The sequence below is a fragment of the Artemia franciscana genome, chromosome 7, assembly GCF_032884065.1.
Source record: "Artemia franciscana chromosome 7, ASM3288406v1, whole genome shotgun sequence".
In the NCBI taxonomy this organism is placed as follows: domain Eukaryota; kingdom Metazoa; phylum Arthropoda; class Branchiopoda; order Anostraca; family Artemiidae; genus Artemia; species Artemia franciscana.
The window spans coordinates 40064111-40088017 of record NC_088869.1 but is presented as its reverse complement, the minus strand read 5'-3'; the positions used below and the strand labels follow the sequence as shown (position 1 = coordinate 40088017).

Sequence of the window (23907 nt, the reverse complement as noted above, 5' to 3'; positions counted from 1 at the left end):
TGGTACAAATCAAGATTGACTTTTCTCTCTCAATTTCTTAAAATGCCATGATAATATTTTACTGTCATACCAGCAATCTTATTTATGATCTCCACTTCACACCTATTTAAACCCTATTTTAACACTTTTTCCAGTTTCAATATATTTCCTATTATTCTTTTATGATCTATCGCTATATATTATTGTACAGGAATATAATCTATTCTTGTACAAGCCCTCCTTCTCTCTATTGAACATAAAGAATTTTAAGTCATATAATTATTTTAAGCACTCTATTAAACATAAAGCATTTTCACTCTTATTCCAAGAAAATTTCATTTTCTTTCCTAAGACGCCACTAGCGACTTCACAAACAATTTTTCGAAAATCACTCCATCCATGTTCTACATTGTCAAATTCTAAATTCTTCTCTCGACTATTCCTAGAAATTTTGTGTTAAATTCTCATCCTGGAGTCTACCAATGTCACAAATTTCCGGAAAATAGTCACCTCTACTAAATTACTGCATTTAAGTATAGCCCACAATAAAAGTATGTCAATTAAAAACACGCAAAGATTAAATTTTAAGAAAATTTCTAAAGTAAGAGGTTCCAAAGAAGGATAAAGAGTCATTACAAAATCTTAAACGACCATGAACAGGTTCATACAATAAAGCTGGTTTCACATTAGCTAAATAGGTCTTTCACACTTGCTCACTTAACATCCGTAAGCCCCATAAGCTTTATAGCATACCTTGTGCTAACCTGAGCTCCATTACGGAAGCAAGTTGCAAAGTTGAACAAATTTCAACTTAACATTCGCAACGAAACCAACTTAGACGAAAAGTGATTTGAATATGCCATGGGTGGATCGGGCTTTTTTTAAGGCAGGGCCTTTTTTGTACAGTTAAGAAGACAAAAATTATTTTTGTTTTCATTTGTTTCCCTAGTACTTCCCAAGCCTTTAAATCTAAATATTGATTACCATAGAAATCATTTCTACATCTTCTTTTTTGGAAGTTGAGTAATGTAGAAAAGGTTACGTTGCGAAGCTTAAGGAACTGAAAGTATGTGAAGTCAAACTTGAAATGAATAGAAATTGCCATATATGAATCAATGAAACCCAAATCTTGATTTCCCAAAAATAGTGGGTTCTACCCATTCATCTATGGATTCCTCAAATAAGCTGGAATAGAGCTAAAAAAAAAATATGTTAATAGAAAATAAAAGCTGAAAAAATTGAGTAATATCTAGATTTTTTAGCAAGTCACTATTCGTCCCGGCTAGTTGCCTGTCTTTATTCATTCATTGACAATATTGTCCTTAATATTTTACTAATAACAGCAACCACATATTTGTAAATAGGCAAGAAAAGTTAAATTTTTAGATTTTTCGTCTCTTGAAATTCATTTCCAAAAGAGATGAATTGAATTTTAAATATTTTTATCAATGCTATTACCCTAGTTTGGTTAGTTCTATGGCATGGTTTGTTGATTAAATCACAATGGGCTCTCCCCTTGGGGTCCGTTATGCCTGTTCACTTATTATGCATTGAATTTTAGCTTTGCTTCTTTTGACTGTGCTCGTCTATTCATTTTTACCCTGTTTGACCGTATAGTTCAGTGCCTACTTCTGACTTATTTTGCATGATTTATATAGCCTAGGCTGGCCTATTATTGACTAAGCCCCCCCCCCTGCTTGTATTCATAGAGTTTGTTTCACTTTTCTTTTCTAGCTGTTTATTTTAACCTATTGTTACTTTATTTGTGATGACTGACAGGGCAGTTAGTAGTTCTGTTACCCCTTGTCTAAATAATTTAGTGTAAGGATTCTGGCCCTAAGAGTTGAATGATTCAAATAAGACAGTAATCCACTAACCATTGGAAGTAGAACAGTTATTGCAAATAAAAATTGTAAAAATTCTAGTTTAGTGACTTCTTGCTATCTCAGAAAGGGGTTGGGTTAGGAAAATGAAACTTTCAGGGATGGGTCTACAGGCTAAAGTATGTCATGGGAAAGTATTTTGAAGTACCTAACTCCACTCCCTCTCCCTCTAGAGGGTCCTGACCTTTAAAAATGCATGTGTTATAAAAGTGAAACCTTACAAAATAGATTTTCTGCTTGAATGAAGTACAACAAAATTGTTTTTAGCTTCACAACTTTTCTCTATCCCAATTTATAAGGTTTTAAAGGTATGCAAATACATTCCCTAAATTTTGAAATTGATATGACTCAGAATTCTATTCAAATAACAGGAATTGCATTTTCAGAACTAAAGGCAGAGAAAAGGCAACTGGTAACTGAAAATTAAGGTAAAAGGTTGTTTTGTCAAAATTTCAATAGGTATAGACCTGTCATGTAGACAAATTTCAGGGCCCTCTAGAGGGAGGAGTGGTGATGGGGTACTTTTAAATACCTTCCTGAATATACTTTAGCCTGTAGACCCATCCTCAAAAGTTTCATTTTCCTAACCTAACCCCTTTCCAAGATAGCAAGAAGTCACTAAACTAGAATTTTACCAAAAAAACTGTTTAAACACCTCCAAAACACAAGAGTAAGGGCTATTATGGCTATCAATACTAGAAAAACTTAGACCAGATGGCTCTTTTCTCATAATAGCTTTGAACCAATCAGTAGCTAGTGCTATACTTTCTACCTCAGATATAGCAGTAAATGTCTGTAAGGTAAAAATCATGCTTAGTCTCAAGTCCAATTCAATCAGAAACAGAAAAGGTATTGTATTCACCCTGCCTGAGGTCACCACTATGGATGATTTATTAGGGAGGTCCAAGGTGCTAACAGAATCCAGCAAGTGACTATGGCCTTTAAAATTCCAAGTCCTATGGTTATCCCCCTGGTTTACACCTTCAATCAGGATGTTTAGTTCTCACTGGAAATCTCTGTTTAGGGTGCAGGGTTTACATTAAAGCAATTTATTCCCCAGGCAATACAGTGCTTCAATTGCCAAGGTTGTGCTTCATTTCACATGGCTTCTAATAGCCATAGAGGTAGAAGATGTCTACTATGTAGTTGACAATACACCCTTGAAGAAAGTTCACAATCCAAGATAGTGAAGGAAGAGCAGGTACTAATTTGGGCAGTGCCCACATTACAATGGAAAGCATGCTGCTAACTCCAAGGAGTGTCTGATGCTCATAGAAAAGAAAACTATTGTTACATACTCATTCACCAATAATGTCCCCATGAGGAATGCTGCTGAGGCCTTGAAGAAAGTACTTCCAACTCATGCAGAGCATTCTCCATGGTACACACAGACTCTTTCCCTCCACTTACTCCTAATCAACCTCCTGTTAAGGAACTCAACATGAGGTACATGACCATGTTTGAATGTGTTACAAAGCAGATCTCTGATCTTACTTAGATTATAACATCAATTTGTGAATTGATTTCTAAGTTAGCACCAAAATGTTTTCAAAATGCTGTCTGTAGCCTGAATAACTAAGTTAGAACCTAAATAGAAAAGGCTCAAGCCTTCCCATAATGTCAGCAATTACCAGCAGCCCTGGCAAAGGAGAAAAGAAACATAAAGGAAAGGAGTCCATAGCTAGCCCAGAAGAGGCTATAAATAGGCTAGAGACCTAGGTTACCCCTTTTCAGACAATTGACTAGTTCTCTCTCCACCAGTTTTCTTGATTTTGGCCTTGATGACTAAGCACAAACTAATTAATTAATTTGGTTAAGGCTAATGGTTTAGTTTATTCCCTAAAAATTTTCCTGCATATTTTTTTGTTCTTGCCTTATTTGTATTAATTTGGTTTATATTTTTACATCTTGATTTAGGTGACACATTGTCTAGTTCAATGAATATTGACTGAAGTGACACACAAGCAAGCTAGTGATTACAGAAGGCACATATAAACCCAGTGATATGAACACATATGACCTATTGGTTGAACACATCAAACCCCAAACAACAACAAGTTAAATTTGTTTGTAATACATCTCAAGAGTCTAATTCAATTTTGTTTGTAACTTTTAGGTTTAATTAAATCCTAACCTAAGCTTCTTAGTTGGTCGTTCAATTTTCTATGAAGTTTTCTTTTGTTACTCACAAGATTGAGAAACTACCACACTTTTGGTAGGATCAACTCAGACCTATTAAATGAGATTAGTGAAAAAATGCCAGTTTGACAGAGGAGAATGCCTGTTCTATCAAATACACACATGATTCCATTACTGATGCAGGGACAGGGTGAACACACAAATTGCTTAATTTGCAAATACAGCTTGTTGTTATGGTTCCATATATAGCCTTTAGGTTAAATTACCTAAATTTGGCCAGAACAAAAGGGGCACATTTTTACCTTAAATACCACTTGCCAGTGACAGGATGATCCTGTAGTTGCTGGTCAGTGATGATAGTGTGCTGACTCATCAGGTGATTCCCAAACTAATGACCAGAACTTGTTGCATCATTCCTTTTCAACTGATTGTTTGAATGACTCAGTACTGGCAGAAGAGACTGTTATGTGGTCTATCAAGTTCCATATGCTTGCCATCTGATTAGAAAAGAATTTGTTACATAACTTTGAGTTGGCAAATTTCTTGAAAAGTTTTTGATTGTGTCCTCTTGTGCTTGAAGAAATGTGTGGCTGAAAGATGTTTGGGGTAAGTTTTTATGGTTGAGCAGTTTTAATGCCATAATCATATTCCCTCTCTTTTGACAATAAGCCAGTGAGGGTTAGTTCATTTTTTCAAGCTAGGAGGGGTAAAGAATGTCAAAGAAATCTTTGATGCAGTTAGTTGTATGCCTCTGAACCAATTCTAGAGTTTCTTAGTCTGATTTATTAATTGGGTTTGCTATGGAATACCTAACTCTAGCTTAGGCTGAACTAAATGTTTAAAAAACTTTACAACAATTAAGCAAGAATTACTACTGAAATTTCTCTTAAATAGATCAAGAGTCTGACTAGCCTTTGCTGCAACTGTCAGGACATAAAAACTAATAACTTTTCATTATCTAATACCTTAAATTGAAGCTTGGAGCAATCTAAGGAAATAGATTTCTCCTTGTAGAGCTCTAGATTTGACAATTTGAGTTTAACTCAGAATTCTTTAGTGACCATGTGCACTGTGCTGATTCATAGCATCCCACTTGAGTTTACTCTCTCTGAAGGACCACTCAGCATCCAGTCTTCATGGACTCTGGGTAGGGTAGACTGCTTAACAAGTTTCAACTGAATGACCTCTAAATCTTGAATTAGGACCAACAATGGGAAACAATGCTGGGAGTATGGCATCACCTCTATTTCTCCTGTACACAAAAGTGGGTAGTTTCAGCTTTGCTAGTCTTGTAGGGCAGGAAAGTTCCTACATACTAGATAACACTTTAGTGGCATGTCTCTGTGCACCTTTTCAACACTTTTATATCTTTTTTGAATTAAGGGGAGGCTAGAGACATTCCAACTTCAAGCTTTGGATGCACAAGTCCCTTATACAGAAGACTGATGACTTTAGAGAAGCAAATGGAAAGAGTACACTTAATCAGCTCCATGGCTGAATTAGTATGAGCAGCAGGCATCTAAGCATGAGTGCTGAATTTTAATTCATTGTCAACAAAGATTCCAAGATCTTGCTCAGTATTTACAGAGGAAAGTGGGTGACCTGAGAGACAAAAAGATCAACAAGGATTCAATTACCAAGGTGAATGACATGGTACTTGACAACATTAAATTTATGAAGCCAAGCCTCAGCCCATTGATCAAGCAGTCCAAGATTGTTTTGTTGAAGGGTATAATCTTGACAGGACAAGGGTGATCTAATGAGCTTCAGGTTATAAGCATAGAGTGTTAATTTACTGCTGATAGTGGAAGGAGCATCATTAATGAAGATATTAAAAAGCATAGGACACAAAACACTTCCTTGAGCAACTCTACTCAAAACATGCTTTGACAAAGAAAGAATACAGCTGCCAGAGTCATCAAATAATTGAAAACATTGAGATTGCATATAAAGGAAATCAAGGATCCAGAACAGGAACTTCTCTTCAAGCTTGACAGCATGTAATTTGATTGAAAGTCACTTGTGACAAATTTTGTCAAAAGTTTTAGAAAAGCCAAAAAGAATCATGTCAGTAGGTTCTCCAGCATCAAGTAACTTAGTGATATGGTCATATGATTCAAGGAGATTGGTATCAACAGGTCTTCCAGAGCAAAAGCCATGCTGTGAGCTGTGCAAGAGATTATTTGCTTCAAGACACCTAATAACTGAAGAATTGGCTATTGTTTTAGGAACATTAACTATGTCTGATGTCCTTCTGATAGGTTGATAGTTTTCAGCTAGGTCCTTTCTACCTTTCTTAAATATAGGAAAAATATGGGCTGTTTTCCAATCCAGAGGAAGTCTTGAAAGATTTAATAATAACCTGAACAGTAATGAAAGACGTTGAAACAATACTGTTCAACATTCATGGAGGATACAAGGATGAATGCAGTCTGGCCCTGCCAATTTATTCAGTTTGAGTGACATAAGTTCCTTTAGATCTATTGAATCATTAATCAGAGTAGGTTCCATAGTATGTGGTACATGATATATAGGAAGTGGGAAAAAATAATACTGGAATTGGAGGAAAATACAGATGCAAATTGTTGGTTGCAAATTTCAACTTTCAGCTCAGGATCAGCAGCTGGTTGACTATTCTATAGGATATCAGGGACAGTGCATCTGCTGCAACATTTTGAGAGGTATAATGGCAGAAAAATTTAGGATTATCCCTAACATCCTCAGCCAATTGTTCCTCAAACCTGCTCTTCAACTGCTTGATATGGTTAGTTGTCTGGTTACAAAGAGTTTTGAAGAATTGATAATTTTCTGAGGTTTTCTTTTTCTTGTAGCAATTCCATGCTCAGTGTTTTCTATTAATTAGCTTACTTGTTTCAGTTGTTAAAAAAAGTAGACTTTTGGCTTGTTTAGCCCAAAAAATCCTGGTGCATGACTTTTCAGCATGCAAAATTACAGTTTTCACATTAGACCAACTCTTCTCTATATCATTAGTGATAATCTGTTCCCAATTGACATTGGCAAGTCTTTCAGAGACTAGTTTGTAATTGACATTTTTTTTGCTGCTTGGGCTTCTATAAACAACACCCACTGTAATTGACATTGTTTGATTATGTATTTTTATCCAAACAGGCTCAATTCCATCAGTAATAAGAGAATTAAAATAAATGAGGCTAACATTTAGTCCATCTCTTACATATAAACACACTGCTCTGTGACAAAGTGGGGAATTCAGGTTACAGAAGAGTTGGTAACCATTGAATTGGATTTTATTAGGTGATAAAGCTGACAGACAAGGTGCTTTTAGGTGCAACTTCTGTAATTGCTGCAACATCCACCTCTGCCATTAGCATATGAAAGGAAAGGACCAGATTATGTTCTGCATGATTACTGTTAATAGGTTGCCTTATTTTGTCCACTGACTCAATTGAGTACTAGTATCTTGAGTTCTTACTACCAAAGTGGATAACCTTTCATTTTGGACATAGAATTTCAGCTTCTAAGTCCCTGCCCAGTCAGTAAATGAGTCCATGTCTGCTTCAATGGTTTCTATTTCTTCTAAACTTTCAACTAAACCAATTACATTTGAATTGTTTGCTTAAAGGTTTATTTTATATTTAATGTTAGAAGCATCAATAAAAGTGCTATATAAAGTTGGACCCAGGACTGTGCCTTGAGGTACTTTACTTTTCAGTTGCACAACATCAGAGAAAAATAATTGCCTATTTTTTTTAAAATAGGCAATTAAAAAAAGGCAATTGCCTTTTTTCCCAAAAGCTTTAACTGCTTGTTTTCTATTTCTAAGAAAAAGGATCACCCAGTCAATAGTTTTTGTATCAATACCAATAGCTTCTAGCTTAATATGAAATCTCCTCTGACACACCTAATCATATGCTTTTGCAAAGTCCAGCAAAGGCATGTCAACCAGGGAGCCTTTGTCTATAAGCTCAGTGACATATTCATATGCATCAAAAAGGTTGATCTCAAATATTGTTATTAATTTAATATATTATATAGTAAATTAACTATAATTGTATATAAGTTAACTAAGACTTTCAAGATTAAATTTACTATCATTAGATTAACATATATTAAGTGCAAGTAACTTGTAAAATACTTGATGAAAATGTTTGCCAAATGTTTTAAAATTTGCTCTCGAATGGGGGGCTTGGTTGTAATTGAGCTTCAAACTGTATGCATAAAGGGTAGCTGCCAAAATATGTGCCTCTGGTCAGGCATAGGTTTAGCTGTTGGGTTTTGTACAATAATTCATGTGACACCCATAAAGATTGTGTTCTTTTTCTCTTCCCAAGTTAACTGACTTTTGAGATCCCTTTTGTGTCTAATAAAAGAATTTAGAGTCATTGGTACTATGGGGGTACAGGATGACAAGTCATTGGGTAATAAAAAATGTCAAAGGTCAAATATGCTAAATTTGAAAGATTGAAAGATCAAAAACGTTTGAACCTTCTTACTTAAGAGTTCTGTCCATGCACTAAGTCTGATAACCTTCAACAGAACTATCATTTCAACAGTTTAGTTCTGTAGTCTAATATGGACACTAAAATATTTTTCAAGCACTGTTAAATCAAACACTGGTTCCACTTGCTAAAAGGTTTAAAATCAATTTCCCTTCGTTTTGAATCCACATAATTTTTTATGGCACTTGGTATTAATCAAGTGACATATAGCAATTGTAAATTCTGTCAGTCTGTCCTGGTTTTGCTAATTTAGGCACTTCCAGCTAAGCTAGGACAATGAAATTTGGCAGGCGTATCAGGGACCAGACCGGATTAAATTAGAAATAGTCGTTGTCCCGATTTGACCATCTGGGGGGGGAGAGTGGGTGGACGGTTAAGGAAAAATTAGAAAAAATGAGGTATTTTTAGCTTATGAATGAGTGATCAGATCTTAATGAAATTTGATATTTAGAAATTTAGAAGTATATTGTGTCTCAGAGCTTTTATTTTAAATCCCGACCGGATCCGATGACGTAGGGGGAGTTGGAGGGGGAAACCTAAAATCAAAAACCTAAAACACTAAGAGTGGATGGATTGGGATGAAGCTTGCTGGGAAAAATAAGCACAAGTCCTAGATACGTGATCGACATAACCGGAACGATCTGCTTTCTTTAGGGGAGTTGGAGGGGGGGGAGTTAATTCTGAAAAATTAGAAAAAATGAGGTATTTTTTACTTACAAAGGAGTAAGAGATAAGATAATATTTATTTTCAAAAGACTATCACAAGCTCTATAGAGCCGAATTCACTTTATATGTCAGTAAAAGTTAAGAAAACAAAAAATTTCCAATCAGTACATTAAGTCAAACACTTAAAATTAAAAAGAAATTAAAAAGGCAAAATCATCCAAGATAAAGGGCAAATCAGTAAACTTGACAATTAAATTACAAAAACATTACAGTAAATCAAAAATAAAAACGGCAATAGAGGAAAAGGGGAATTTGGCATGTACATAATCATGAATTATTATTATTATTAAGGTGTTCCAGAATAAAGGGGATAAAACTTTTACAAAACCTCTCTGTAACAGCATGGATTGGAGAGTAAGTTGGGATTGCTAAGGAGGCTGACCGGGGGAGTTGGAGTCTAATGGGATTGTGAAAATAAGGGAGTAAGTCCGCAGTATGGGGATTGGAAATGACTGATTTAGCAAAAAGAAGGCAAATTTTTCCCTCCTTTCTTTTAAGGTGGTAATGTGTGCAGCTTTAAGGAGGAAGGAGTATGGAATTTTGCCTTCTTTGTAAATGATCCTGAGTGAAAGCTTTTGGACCAACTCGATTTTGTCAATAAGTTCATTTGAAAGTTGTGAATGCCAGACTGGACAAACATATTCCAATAACAGCCTGATAAAGGATAAGTAAAGATGGAGGGAATGTATCTTAGGACAATTAAATTTGTTTAGCAGCTTAAACATGGATAATGAAACATTTGCTTGTTTAACAATGTTGGAAGAATGCATGTCCTGCTTAAGATCATTAAAAATTGTGACACCAAGGAGCTTAACATGTTTCACTAGCATCTTGCTTGGGATCGGGTCGCAAAAAACAGGAGTAGATTTCAAGAAGTTAATTGTCATTATCTGTGATTTAGTGGGATTTACTGTCATTTTTAAATTCTTAGATTCATCCTAAATATTTAAATTCCTATTTAAATTGGGTTAGGATTTCAATGGGGTCACTTAATATTCCTATGACATACTTCAAGGATCAACAAGTCATCCACATATTTCCATCTTTGGGGGCATTCCTTGCCAATTTCGTTAATCATGACAAGAAAAAAGAATGGTCCCAATAAGGTTCCTTAAGGTGTTCCACAGTACCTAGGGAGAGGGTTAGAGTAAGTATTTTTGGATTTTAAAACTTCTGATCTGTTTGAAAGGAACAATATAACAATATTTACTAATAGTGGGTCAATTTCAAAGTTATCCTGTAGTAAACGGATTAGGATATTGTGGTCAACTAAGTCAAACGCTTTTTGGAAATTGACTAAAGCCAGGTTTAGCCAAACATTTTTGTTTCTCTAGTGATTGGAGTGATTGGATCTTAATGAAATTTCATATTTAGAAGGAAGTCATAACTCAGATCTCTTATTTTAAATCCCGACCGGATCCAGTGTCATTGGGTGGAGTTGGGGCGGGGAAACCGGAAATCTTGGAAAATGTGAAAATTGAGGTATCTTTATCTTATGATTGAGTGATTGGATCTTAATGAAACTTGATATATAGAAAGATTTTATGTTTCAAATGCTCCAGTTCCAATTCGAATTGGATCCGGGGACAAAGGGGGTTGGTGGGGGGAAACAGAAATCTTGGAAGCCAGAAAACTTGGAAAATGCTTAGAGTGGAGAGATCGGGATAAAACCTGACGGGAAGAATAAGCATAAGTTCTAGATACACAATTGACATAATTGGAACGGATTTGGTCTCTTTTTGGGGAGTTGGGGGGGGGTGTTAATTCAGAAAAATTAGAAAAATTGAGATATTTCCAACTTAAGAATGGGTGACTGGATCTTAATGAAATTTGATATTTAGAAGGGTCTCATGTCTCAAAGCTCTTATATTAAATCCCGACCAGATCTGGTGACATTGGGTGGAGTTGGTGGTGGAAACCGGAAATCTTGGAAAACGCTTAGAGTGGAGAGTTTGGGATGAAACTTGGTGGATAGAATAAGCAAATGTCATAGAAATGTGATTGACATAACTGGCCTGTATCCGCTCTCTCTCTGGGGGAGTTAGGGGGGTCCAGTGAATTGTCGAGTTTGGTGCTTCTGGATGGGCTAGGATGATGAAAATTGGTAGGTGTGTTAGGGACCTGCACAAATTGACTTGATAAAGTCGTTTCCCCAGATTTGACCATCTGGGGGGCTGAAGGGAGAGGAAAAATTAGAAAAAAGAGGTATTTTTAACTTACAAGGGGGTGATTGGATCTTAATGAATTTTGATATTTAGAAGGACCTCTAGTCTTGGAGCTCTCATTTTAAATCCTGGCCAACATCAAGCCTCTGATTTTCCTTTTAAATCAATCTATTGATTCTTAGAATTTTGCTAGAGCTCATGCCACATGAGCTCTTGGCTCTTCTGGCCTCATCACAAGTGCCATATGAGCTCTAAGCTCTTGTTTTTTATATTATTTGATAAAAGGGATATTTGTGAATTTTTTCTTATTTTTTGTTATGTTATTTTGTTCCTTAAGAAACATGAATTGCCTCTCCATTTATATTTTGAACCAAATTTTGTGCTATAATTACACTATATAGCTTTGGATGGATGGATACAGGGAATATTATTCAAACAGATGGACTGAAAATCTTCCTAGTCTTTGGGTTTCTATAAGGCTTAAGTCAATTTGGCCCTTATTGTATGAAAGTCTTTAGTATAAGTGAATATTAATTTGGCCATTTCCCTCAAAATGGTCTGAAAGTTTGAGCTTAATTACCTTAGCTGATCCTGGGATATTGCTGATGTATCCTTTTGATAATATTGGACAAATTCTGTCTTTAGACTTAGTCCAACATACCATAATAATAAAATTTTTAGTCCTTTAAGTGAAGAAAGTTAAAATAGAAGTTTGTTATGACCCTTAAAAGGGGGGTGACCCCCAATTTTACCCCCTTTCACCCTAAAAGGGGGTGAAATAAATCAAAAGTTACAACTTAAAAAGGTTAAAGAGTATGAAATGAAGAGATATATATTCATATAATATCTAATATATAATATTTATATATAGATATATATTTATTCTCTTATTTCGTTTTTATTCATATTTAATCTTTTGAACATTATCCCAGGAGGCTTCTTTCAAGTATATTATCTAGAAATTGCTGTTCAATCAAAATCAAGAGTCAAATAAAGCTTATTTCAAGAATAAATTTAAACCATGAATTTCCTGAACTAGAACTAACTTTGAACAAAAATTAAAATAAATAATCAAACATGAAGATAACAGATATTGACTTAGACAAAAAGAAAATCAGTTTTAAAATGTGTAGAAATTAAAACGAATTTTCTAGTAAAATTCAATACAAACAGTAGTTTGGATACTGTCCCCTCCTAATAATAAACATTCTAAACCTTACTATCTCATTTGTGCTTTACTGAGAAAAAAATATATAGGTACTCCTTTTTTATAATTATAACATTGAAAAAAATGCTGTTTAGTAAAATCTCAAGTCATGATTTGCTGAGATTTCTGGGAACTAATATAATTATATTTAGTTTATTTATTGTTGCTAAAAAGAGGGATATATTAACAGGATAAGCTTGTTTTGGTGTTACTTGGTTGTTTTACATTTGCTGTTTTTTTTTTTTCTTTCATAGGCATGTATTTTGGGGGTGATACCTGACACGGGGATGCCATGGATATTCTGTGGTAGCCACAACACTTGGCTGGGTAGAAAATTTAAAGTGGCGAAACCCTATATAGGCCAGTGTATTCTCCTGATGAGCCCTTGTGTTGGGTTCTTGCCTCTGAATTATTTGTCTTTATTATTTTTTCTATTGTTTGGTAAATGACAACTTATACTTATTGACGACATGACTGCCTGTCCATGGATTATTCTTTATGCTTGATTGTGTATGGCTATGCTGTTTGACCTATGTGATTGTATGGATGAGTAGGGTTAAGGCCTCATTCAAGTGCTGGTCTATATTAATCACTAATTTAGGAAAACAGTCTTCCTTTTCTCCTTCTGTCTCTCTCTTTTTTTTGTGTTTGTGCTGTTGCATTGGTGATTTCTCTTTTCATGATAATTAGAACGGATCCGCTCTATTGTGGGGAATTGGGGGGGGGGGGAGGAGGGTTAATCCTGAGAAATTAGAAAAAATGACGGATTTTTAACTTACGAAGGAGTGATCGGATATTCATGAAATTTCGTATTTAGAAGGACCTCATAACTCAGATCTCTTATTTTAAATCTCAATTGGATCCAGTGCTATTGGGGGGGGGGAAATCTTAGAAAATACTTAAAGCAGAGAGATCAGGATGAGACTGGATGGGAAGAATAAAAACAAGTCTAAGATACGTGACTGACATAAGCGGACCATATCCGCTCTCTTTGGTGGAGTTGGGGGGGGGGTGTGGGTAATTTGGAAATCGGAAATCTTGGAAAACGCTTAGAGTGGAGGAATTGGGATGAAGCTTGATGGATAGAATAAGCAAATGTCGTAGATACATGATTAACGTAACCGTACTGGATTCGCTCTCTTTGGGGGAGTTGTAGGGAGGGGTTCAGTGCTTTGGTGAGTTTGGTGTTTCTGGACGTGCTAGGATGAGTAAAATTGGTAGGCGTGTCAGGGAGCTGCATAAATTGACTTGACAAAGTCATTTTCCGAGATTCGACCATCTGGGGGGCTAAAGGGAGAGGAAAAAATAGAAAAAATGACGTATTTATAACTTACAAGCGGGTGATTGGATCTTAATGAATTTTGATATTTAGAAGGATATCGTGACTCAGAGCTCTTATTTTAAATCCCGACCGGCATTAAGCCTCTGATTTTCCTTTTAAATCAATCTATTGATTCTTAGAATTTTGTTAGAGCTCATACCATATGAGCGCTCGGCTCTTAGCTCTTCTGGCCTCGTCACAAGTTCCATATGAGCTCTTAGCTCTTGTTGAAATTGACATACTGTCTTACCATGAATAATGCTTTTGGAGTAGCAACTACAAAAGATACGAACCAACTGAAGCAATAAGGAGAATTGGGAGATTGATCAGGTCAAATGCTTTGGAACATGTTGTGAAAAAAACTATTTTGTATTTCATTGCTTGTTAGAAATTACTATTACAAATGCTTTGGAACATGTTGGGAAAAAACTGTTTTGTATTTCATCGCTAGTTAGAAATTACACTTCTTGAAAGTTATGGATTAATTACAATTTGAGATTGTTTATTATGCTTTGGACTATGTTGGAAATATGCCTTTTTTTTACTACTCGTTATTTTGGTAATATGCCTGCTTTACCTCTGATTGTGTTGGAAATACCTGTTTTTTGCCTCTCATTCTTAGTTTTAAATGGTTTATCTATTTAAATTTTTTCTTTGTACCTAAAATTTCTGTGAAATTAACAAAGCCTAACGTGGAAGATGGATGGAATAATTTCAGAAAAACAATTTGTGAAGTTGCTGATGGTGTCCTAGGGAAGAGTGCTAAGACTGCAACTAGGAATATTAGTGAAAAAGCTTTAGGTTTAATAGAGAGTACTAGGGGTTTGTATAAGAATTATCTGAGTGATAGGTCGTATGAAAACAAAAGGAATGTAAAGAAAGTGGAGAAAGCATTAAAATATGAACTAAAGAGATGTGAAGTGGAGGCGATGGATAAAATTGCTGAGGATCTGGAAAATGCGGCTAGACGGCATAATAGTAAAATATTATACTGGCGTGTTAATAAATTGAAAGGGAGTAGCCAATCCGGACTAGTCCCAGTTAAAGATAGAAATGGGGCCACAATTAGTGATAAGGAAAAAGTTAAAGAAAGTTAAACCAAGATACAGTTGCAGGAAAAGATATAGATGAAAATGAAAAAGTTTGTGACTACTGTTTGTGAAGCTGCTGAAGATTATGAACATGATTTTTGAAAAAGGGGAAGTACCCAATGATTTTAGGAAAACCTTAATTAAACCACTGTATAAGAAAGGTGACAAGAGTGAGTGTCGTAATTACCGAGGCATTAGTCTGGTCTCTGTAGGTAGCAAATTACTGAGTAATATGATACTTTTTAGACTGAGACATGCTGTAGACAAAGTTTTAAGGGAAGAACAATGCGGTTTTAGAAAAGGTAGAGGAAGTGTCGATCATGTTTTCACTCTTAGGTTAATAATTGAGAAGTCCCTTCGTTGTCAAACACCTTTGGTCCTTAGTTTTATCGATTATGAGCAAGCTTTCGATTCTGTTGATAGAACAGCGTTAACAAAAGTCTTATCGTTATATGGTATACCAGAAAAATACATTAAAGTGATTTGCGCTATGTACGAGAATAATACTGCTGCAGTTAAGGTAGGAAATGAGGTTAGCAACTGGTTTTGTATTAAATCAGGAGTTAAGCAGGGTTGTGTTCTATCCCCCTTCATATGGATCATTTTGATGGACTTTGTCTTAAGGAGCACATCAAAGGCAATTGGAAACCATGGAATCAAATGGGGAGGAAGAACACTCCTGGACTTAGATTATGCTGATGATTCAAGCATATTAGATGAAAGTGTGAGCAAAATGAATGAATTTTTAGAGGTTTTACGAGTTCAGGGTGCTAAAATAGCCTTGAAAATTAATGTTAAGAAGACCAAGTCACTAAGGCTAGGAATAAGTGAAGATGAACAGGTGACATTAGGTAACGAAAAGATTGATCAGGTTGGGAGCTTCAGTTACCTTGGTAGTATTATTAGTAAAGATGGTGGGAGCAGTGAAGATGTTAAAAGTAGAATAGCTAAAGCTCAGGGTGTTTTTTCACAGTAAAAAAAAGTTTGGAAGAATAGAAAGATAAGTCTACATACCAAGATTAGAATATTGGAAGCTACAGTGATGACAGTGGTCAAATATGGCTCTGAAGCATGGGCACTCCGAAAAGCAGATGAAAATTTACTAGATGTTTTCAAGAGAAATTGCCTACGGATTGTTCTAGGTACCCGGCTGACTGACCGTATTTCAAACAGTAGGTTGTACGAAAAGTGTGATTCAATCCCGCTTTCTGGGGCTATAATGAAAGAAAGGTTGAGATGGCTAGGCCACGTTCTACGGATGAAGGATGACAAATTACCGAAGATTGTCCTTTTTGGCCAACCATCTAGGGCTACACGGAAAGCAGGTCGTCCTTGTCTGGGTTGGGAGGATGTCATAAATAAAGATTTAAAGGAAATGGGAACTTCCTGGGAGGGTGTAAAGAGGGAGGCTTTAAATAGATTAGGCTGGAGGAGGAGCGTGCGTGGCTGTGTTGGCCTCAGGCGGCTTGGTGCTGCAGTGAGTTATTATTAGTAATAGTAGTACTATCATACAAAAAGGTTAAATTTGTAAACCTAAAGCCATGTGCTTAAGGATAAGCTTTTTAATGATAATCATGTGCTTAAGGATGAACGTGTGCTTAAGGATAAGCATGTGCTTAAGAATAACCATGTGATTAAGGATAACCTTGTCTGAAATTGTATAACAAATATACTCTTTACATTGTGAACTTGAGAATACATCAGGTACTGAAGGACAATATTTAAAATGGTTAACATAACCAATAATTAATTGTATGCTGTATTTCTACCTGGATTAGGGGGAGCAACTTCTGTACTTTTTTTTCAGTCTAGTTCAATTTATTTGACACAAAACTGAGGACCAAAACTAATAGGATATTGTAAAACATTAAGCTCTTAGCTGACACTGATGTTAATTCAATAAAAACAGGGGGATAGCTCTGTTTTTAGATATTTGGGGGGGGGGGGGAGAAGACTTGAGAGCCATGACTAATTATAAAAAAAAACAAGACAGATAGTCTGAGTGAGAGGCAAACCTGGCTATGTCTTTTTCAGAAATATATAAAAATGATGTTTTCTTGTCAGCAAACACATTTATACAAAAGTTATTCAACTCTTCTAATCTTATCTTGGTATAAACAATTCTGCATATTCACAAATGGAGATTAAATAAGACATATTCTCAGAGACAACTGAATGAAAGTCATCTAAAAAGGAAAAAAAATGAAAGAACTGGAGAGCAACTTTTACCCTAATGAACATAACACATGTCTATGTTTTTTTTTAGTTGTTTTGTTTGTTTGTTTTTTTTTTGCCATGAAAAGTTCTTAGAGTTTTTACCTTCTCTTCTTGTTGAATTTCTGTTCAACATTTGATGTTTTTTATTATGTCAGCTTCTTTTTTGGGGGCCTCTCGTCTGCACTGGAGATGGTAATAACGCCTTCCTATTAACGCCACGGATAACCTATTACTCAAACATCACTCTTCAAGTTTGTCCAATCTAGATTTAGTTGTAATTGATGGGGGGGGGGATACAAAAAATTATCTGAGGCAAGACCCTGATCAGATTTACTTCAAAGAGAACAGGAGAGGTAAGTACCAAACACAGATGAATTATTTGTTAAATGTAACAAATTATGGATGAATCTTGAAATTTCAGGGGAATAAGTCCCAAACGCCCCTTCTCACTTTGTGTGTACATTCCTTAGGCTCAGCTTTGATTCACAGAAGCCTTGGCATTGTTATTTGACTGTACTGTAATTTTTTACTGGCTTTTCTCTTTCAGGGCTTAGTTATCACATTTAGAAAATACATCATTAGCTGATGAGCCTGTGTTAGCAATAGGTGGCCAGAACTATCTTTTAGCTGTGCAATCTATGTGATGCCACGTGGATCGCCAAATAACAATAAAAGAAAAGCAGATAATATGGGTGATGATTTTTCATTTTTTGGAAAGCGGTCCAAAATTGGTGCAACAAAAAGTACAAGCAGGTATTACCATTTATTGCTCTAATCATATGATTCCAAATTTGGGGCACAGGCCCCATCAATAAAGTATGGCGATATTTTGGTGGGTCATGTCCAGGATGTGCATTACTTTAGAGCCCTAATTAAAAAAGAAAATCCATTTAAATGACATCACCCTTATATGCATTTAAAGAGCAAAAAAAGATACATGATAGTATTGCCATGACATCATGTATTGTATAAAAGATATTGTATGTAGGCAAAAATTTAGTATAATTAATGGTCCAAAATTGGTTGGAAACCACTGCTGTCGTCTATCCTGAGATAGTTTTACTGGGATACAAGGAAGCTCTTTTTTTATTCAAGCAATGTAGAAAAAATACAAATGTCTATTAAATATTTCAATGTTAAAGTATTTTTAAGAGTAAAACTAAATATGCTTAAAACCCCGAGGGATAAGTAAGTCAGCAAAATTTTAAAAGCTATTTTGTATTCCCTTTGGATTCTGTATATGCCACATTTTCCTACATAGGGTCCTGTTATCAATTTTGAATTTGTCCTTGGAAGGAGGATGTACATCCCCAGTTGTAAAAAAAGAACTGTCCAATTTATGGAGATGTAGAGAATTACCTAATTAATTTTTAAATTTGTTTTTAAGGAATTTAATGGTTTCTGGGTGGTATATAAGGGAGGAATGGATGGATATTATATTGAATGACATAATTTTTCGGGGAGAAAGACCTGCAAAGGGGTGAAGAGGGAACTTCACCACTTTAATTAGGGAACTGATATGAAAACGGCTGAAAATTTAGCCCATTTGAGCCAGGCCGAATTCTATGATGAATCTTTGAAAAGTGCCTATTTCGGGGATATTAGGGCGGAATGGGTGGATATTATATTGAATGATAGAATTTTTGGGGGATTAAGAAGTTGGGAACTTTTGTTGATACAGGTTTACCTCATAGGGACTATTTTCTGCAATGTATTGATAAATTAATTTGTCTTTAAGGTTAGGTCTTTTTTTTTTAATTTTATATTATTGTATTTTGTATTAACATTGGCTCATAAAGGCTTTTCGTGTTAACAAATATAATATCATACTCTGTGTGTTATTTCAAAAATTCTTGCAAAACCCTCATAGACAGTTACCTCCAGGTACTTTCTGATAGCCATGGATGTTAAATTAAAATATGAGAATTATGAGTGGGAAATTAGCAGAAAAATAGCTAAAGCATGCTAAAATAAGCTAAAACAGAAGAAGAAATTGGCTCATGATTTTGTATATATTTGTATATATCACACAACAGCAACACTTCAAAAGAAATTTAAAAAAAATGTTTCTTCTGAATATTGATTTCGATTTATCAGCAGTCAATCCAACCAATCGTGCACCAAACCATCCTCTGAACCCCACTCTAGTGGTTTTTTGTGGATAGTGAACTCCTCGCTTCATAAGAGTGCAGACGGTCTGGTATTCTAATCTTCTTTTGTTAATATTAAAGCTTTTTCCAATAGGCAATGCATAGAACACCCCCCAAAAAAGTCCTACCCCAAATATTACTGGAAATATTCCATATCTTGGCTGGCCAAGCTCACTATCTCAAAACTCACATGATGGGTCAAATTCAATGGATACCGCAATGGTGGAGGTGGGGGTGTTTTGTCACAATCAATGATGAAAATGAAAATGACTTTCAAGAGGTCCTTTCTAGGAGCTCCAAAAAAGGAAAAAAAAAATTCCCACTACAGTATGAGCAATTATATAATAATACCCATCATGATAATGAAAAGACAAAATTATTTGCAGCTCTTTTCTCAAATAAGCTAACATCAATTAATGACAGCATCAGCACCCCAATCTCGAGAAATCCCATATACCAGCCTCGCCCAGGATCGGAGTATATAACCCGTCCATTCTCAATTAATGAACTGAATAATGTAATACAACATATTCGGGCTAAGGCTCTAGTAGCTACGATAACATACACCCTACATGGATAAAGAATGTCACCCCTTCTTATAAGCAGGAACTCCTAAATTGCTATATATCGTGCATGGGCTACATTCATATTCCGCAATGTTTGGAAATGTTCATCCCTCCTACCAATATTAAAGAAAAATAAATGCAAAAATGACCCCGAGTCTTACAGGTCTATAATGATTACTCCTGTGCTGGGAAAAATCCTTTGGTTCGTTGAGAAGAATAATATGATACCTCATACTCAAACTGGTTTAAAAAAACACCACTCCTCAACAGATGCTTTTATAGTATTAACAAAGGCAATAAATGAATCCCTATATAAAAATAATATAGTTGCTGCATCCCTAGACTTTGAAGGGGCATATGACAATGTGAACCACCAGATCCTTTTGGCTAAACTTGCAATTCCTGGATTACCCCCAAAGCTAGTATCCTTTAAAAAATCTTTCATTGAAAATCGAATTTTCATTGTTTGTGTAGGTTTAGCCTTCTCACCCAAAACTACAATAACCAAAGGTCTTAACCACAGGGCGCAGTCCGGAGCCGTCTCCTCTTTTCCCTATTTCTCTGGTACATGAACCTCCACCAAAGTTACCAAAAGGTTACTTGCTACCAAAGGTAGCAAATAACCTTTAGAAACAGAAGTATTGCAGACACCATGGGAGAAAGAACACCAGTTGATATCTGACCTGATAACCATCTGATGGTTCAGCTTGGCTTATGGGCTTATGGTTGCCATTATTAGGTATCTTCTTTTTCCTTGTGTGTACGATTTGGTATATCATGAATAATCAACCTTTGACTGCTAATCACAGCTTGTCTAAGATTTGGTATATCATGAATAATCAACCTTTGACTGCTAATCACAGCTTAGATACCGATACACTTATGAAAACTCCTATCTTGCCAATGAGAACCCTTTGGTACTGAGCTCTGAACTTGGCGCCTCCTCCAAGCCCGTGCTCCGACGCGTAGGTCGTACTACAACGCCATAGGCAGGAGCACAATATTGTTTTGTTGCATACGTGGTCAGTCGAATTGCTCCGACTTTTAGATTCAGACTGCCAGTTTCCTGTCACGTATTCAAGTCCTATCACAAGTGATGTATTCAGCCTTTCCTGGATCGCCTAGCTTGATGGATTGGGTAACACCTCTTCTCTCTAGTTACTTAAATATTGGATTAAGTATTTCAGCTTCAGTACTTTTTGACAATTTTTGGTCCATTAAGGTTTTGGTAAAAAGGATTAGCTTTAGTTACTTAAATTAATTACATATACAAAGTTTACCGTCTGTTTGCTATGGAGATTGCGTATGAAAAGGCCACTAGCTACTAGAGTCAGAGATTGATAAGCGTTTTCACTTGTCACGTGTTTAAGAAGGCATGAATGTGCCTCTTGATTAAACATATTTTTGGCTGTAGAATATTTTTGTTTAATTGTTATTAGTTAATCTAATCAAATTACCCTTAATATAAATATGAATGGTAGAAGTACATAATGTTCGGAAGACGTAGAAACATAAATAAATTTTGAGCTCAATTTTTCTTTTTTGTATCTATTTTGCAAAGTTCTAGTATAATAAAAGAATCAGATTCTGTCTTCAGATTCGTTCTGTCTGAATTATTTTAGGCAAATCTGCCAGTGCATGATGTGCCGTCATTTTGGAACTGTTTAGGCATAAATTACTATTTTTGGTTTCATCATTTGAATTTATCCAGAAATGGTGTTTACTGAACATACAGTGCTGGTGCTTAACTTGCCGTCACTTTATGCAAGAAGTGTTTTAGCTGAAATCAATATTTCTGCTTCCAAAACTAATGTTTGCTGAACATGCGTCGCTGGCGCATGACATACCCTGACTTTTGTCACAACTGTATTAGCTAAAGTCAGCCTTTGTTTGATTAATTTGAGGTGACTTAGAGTAATGCTAGTAGAACATGCAGTGCCGGTACCTGACATGCTGCCACTTTCTGTTTGAACTGTTTTAGCCAATAATAGTAATTGGTGAACATGCAGTGTCGACGTGAACATGCTGTTCACGTTTGAAGTGTTTTAGCCAATAATAATGCTAGCCAAACATGCAGTGCGTGATGCGTGACATGCTGTCACTTTCTGTTGAACTGTTTTAGCCAATAATAATAATTGGCGAACATTTAGTGTCAGTGCTTGAGATGCTGTCACTTTCTGTTTGAAGTGTTTTAGCCAAAAATGCGGTGCTGATGCGTGACATGCTTTCACTTTCTATTTGAATTGTTTTAGCCAATAATAATTATTGCCTAACGTTCATTGCCAACGTGAAGTAAGCTGTCACTTTCTATTTGAAGTCTTTTAGCCAAAAATGATGTTTGCCGAGAAGGCAGTGCCGATGCATGATATAGTTTCACTTTCTGTTTAACTTTTTTAGCCAAAAATAATGTTTGCCGAAAAGGCAGTGCCGATGAATTATATGCTGCCACTTTCTATTTGAACTGTTTAAGCCCGAAGCAATACATGCTGAACATGACTTGCCGTCACTTCATTTGTTTTCTTTTCAGGTCAAAAGCCGCTGATGAGGTTAGCTTCAATCAGAAAAAATGTTTAGCGTGGTTCCGCGAATATGTGTCTCCCGATGATCAAGAAACAATTGGACCAGAAGGCATGGAAAAGTTCTGTGAAGACATTGGTGTCGAGCCAGAAAACGTTGTGATGCTTGTCATAGCCTGGAAAATGGGGGCTAAACAAATGGGGTTCTTTACTCAACAAGAGTGGTTAAAGGGCCTATCTGAAATGCAAGCGGATTCGATTCAGAAACTTCAAAATCGTTTAGATTATCTTAAAGCTTTACTTAGTGAGCCAAATCATTTTAAAGCTATTTATTTGTACTCTTATGACTTTGCCCGTGACAAAGACCAACGCTCAATGGATGTTGATACTGCTAAAATTATGCTGCAATTATTACTAGCCCCACGATGGAATTTATTTCCATCGTTTCAACAGTTTTTGGATCAGTCTCGTTACAAAGTGATAAATAAAGACCAGTGGTCAAATATTTTGGAATTCTCTCGGTCGGTGTTGCCAGACTTATCAAATTACGATATGGACGGGGCTTGGCCGGTTATGTTGGATGAATTTGTGGATTGGTTGAAAAATGAGTGGAAGACAGAGTAGAAATTGGCTTTGTAAATACATTTTGGTGGACTTCGAAAAGTTTTAGGATTGTTTTTACTAAGCTCGTGAAGTATCCTTTTTTGTGTAAACTGAATAGTAACATTAAAATTTTTTTTACAATTGGTCGTTCTTTAAAGTTTCATGCTAAATTTCTGTTATAAGTTTATGCTAAAACAATTAACCAAATATATTAAACCCACCTTACTTAATTCTGCTATTTAAGGAAGAAGATATTTGAAACCAGTTAAACTTCTTCCCGTATCCTTAGATAGTTCTTATAATTATTTATTTAGATAGTTCTTATATAAACCCTAGAGTTTTTTTTGGTAAATTTACTAACTTACTTAAACCACTCAATTTAAGGTATATTACTTTAATTTTACTTAGATTACCTTAAATTCCCGTATAACAAAAATAAATTTCTTATGTTGCTACATTTGGTAAATAAATTGTTGCGTTCGTATAACTAGTTCAAAGTGAGATAGGATACGTCATAAGGCTAAAGATTAAGGTACGTCATGAGGCTAAAGATTAAGGTCCGTCATAAGGCTAAAATAGTCCAAGCTAAAATTTTATGTATGAGCCTTAAGGTTTCGAAGTGATCTGACCTGGTCGAAATTAAAGCTCACAATCTCCTTGTTTGGTGGGATTGGGTCCAATTCAAAAGACTTTATATAGTTGGACCATTATTGAATCCAAACGTTCTCCAAATCTTGCTCCATCAATTTGCTCCAAATCTTGCTCTATCAATCTTGCTTGATTCTCTACAGTGCTTTGTGCAACGAAGACGTAGGGACAGGGCCTAACCCACGAGAGAAAAGGGAGTAGCTGGAAGACATGAGGGA

At 35.6% G+C, this 23907-nt stretch overlaps 1 protein-coding gene across 2 annotated transcripts; it reads left to right on the top strand.

Moving 5' to 3' along the window:
* The first annotated feature begins 1282 nt into the window (after positions 1 to 1282).
* LOC136029286 (DCN1-like protein 4) lies at positions 1283 to 23182 on the top strand. 2 transcript variants are annotated; one of them, XM_065707541.1, is made up of 3 exons: positions 1283 to 1343; positions 17754 to 17959; positions 22450 to 23182. In XM_065707541.1, exons 2-3 carry the CDS (start codon positions 17850 to 17852, stop codon positions 23060 to 23062), a joined length of 723 nt encoding a protein of 240 aa, XP_065563613.1. In that variant the 5' UTR covers positions 1283 to 1343; positions 17754 to 17849; the 3' UTR covers positions 23063 to 23182. The 2 variants fall into 2 exon arrangements, with proteins under 2 accessions (XP_065563613.1, XP_065563614.1); XM_065707542.1 differs by having other exon boundaries at positions 1335 to 1446.
* Positions 23183 to 23907: the final 725 nt, after the last annotated feature.

Coding starts and splice junctions, on each gene's coding strand:
- LOC136029286 (XM_065707541.1), top strand. CDS start 17,850: ATGCCACGTGGATCGCCAAATAACAATAAAAGAAAAGCAGATAATATG. Junction 17,960..22,449: donor GCAACAAAAAGTACAAGCAG/GTATTACCATTT, acceptor TTTTCTTTTCAG/GTCAAAAGCCGCTGATGAGG.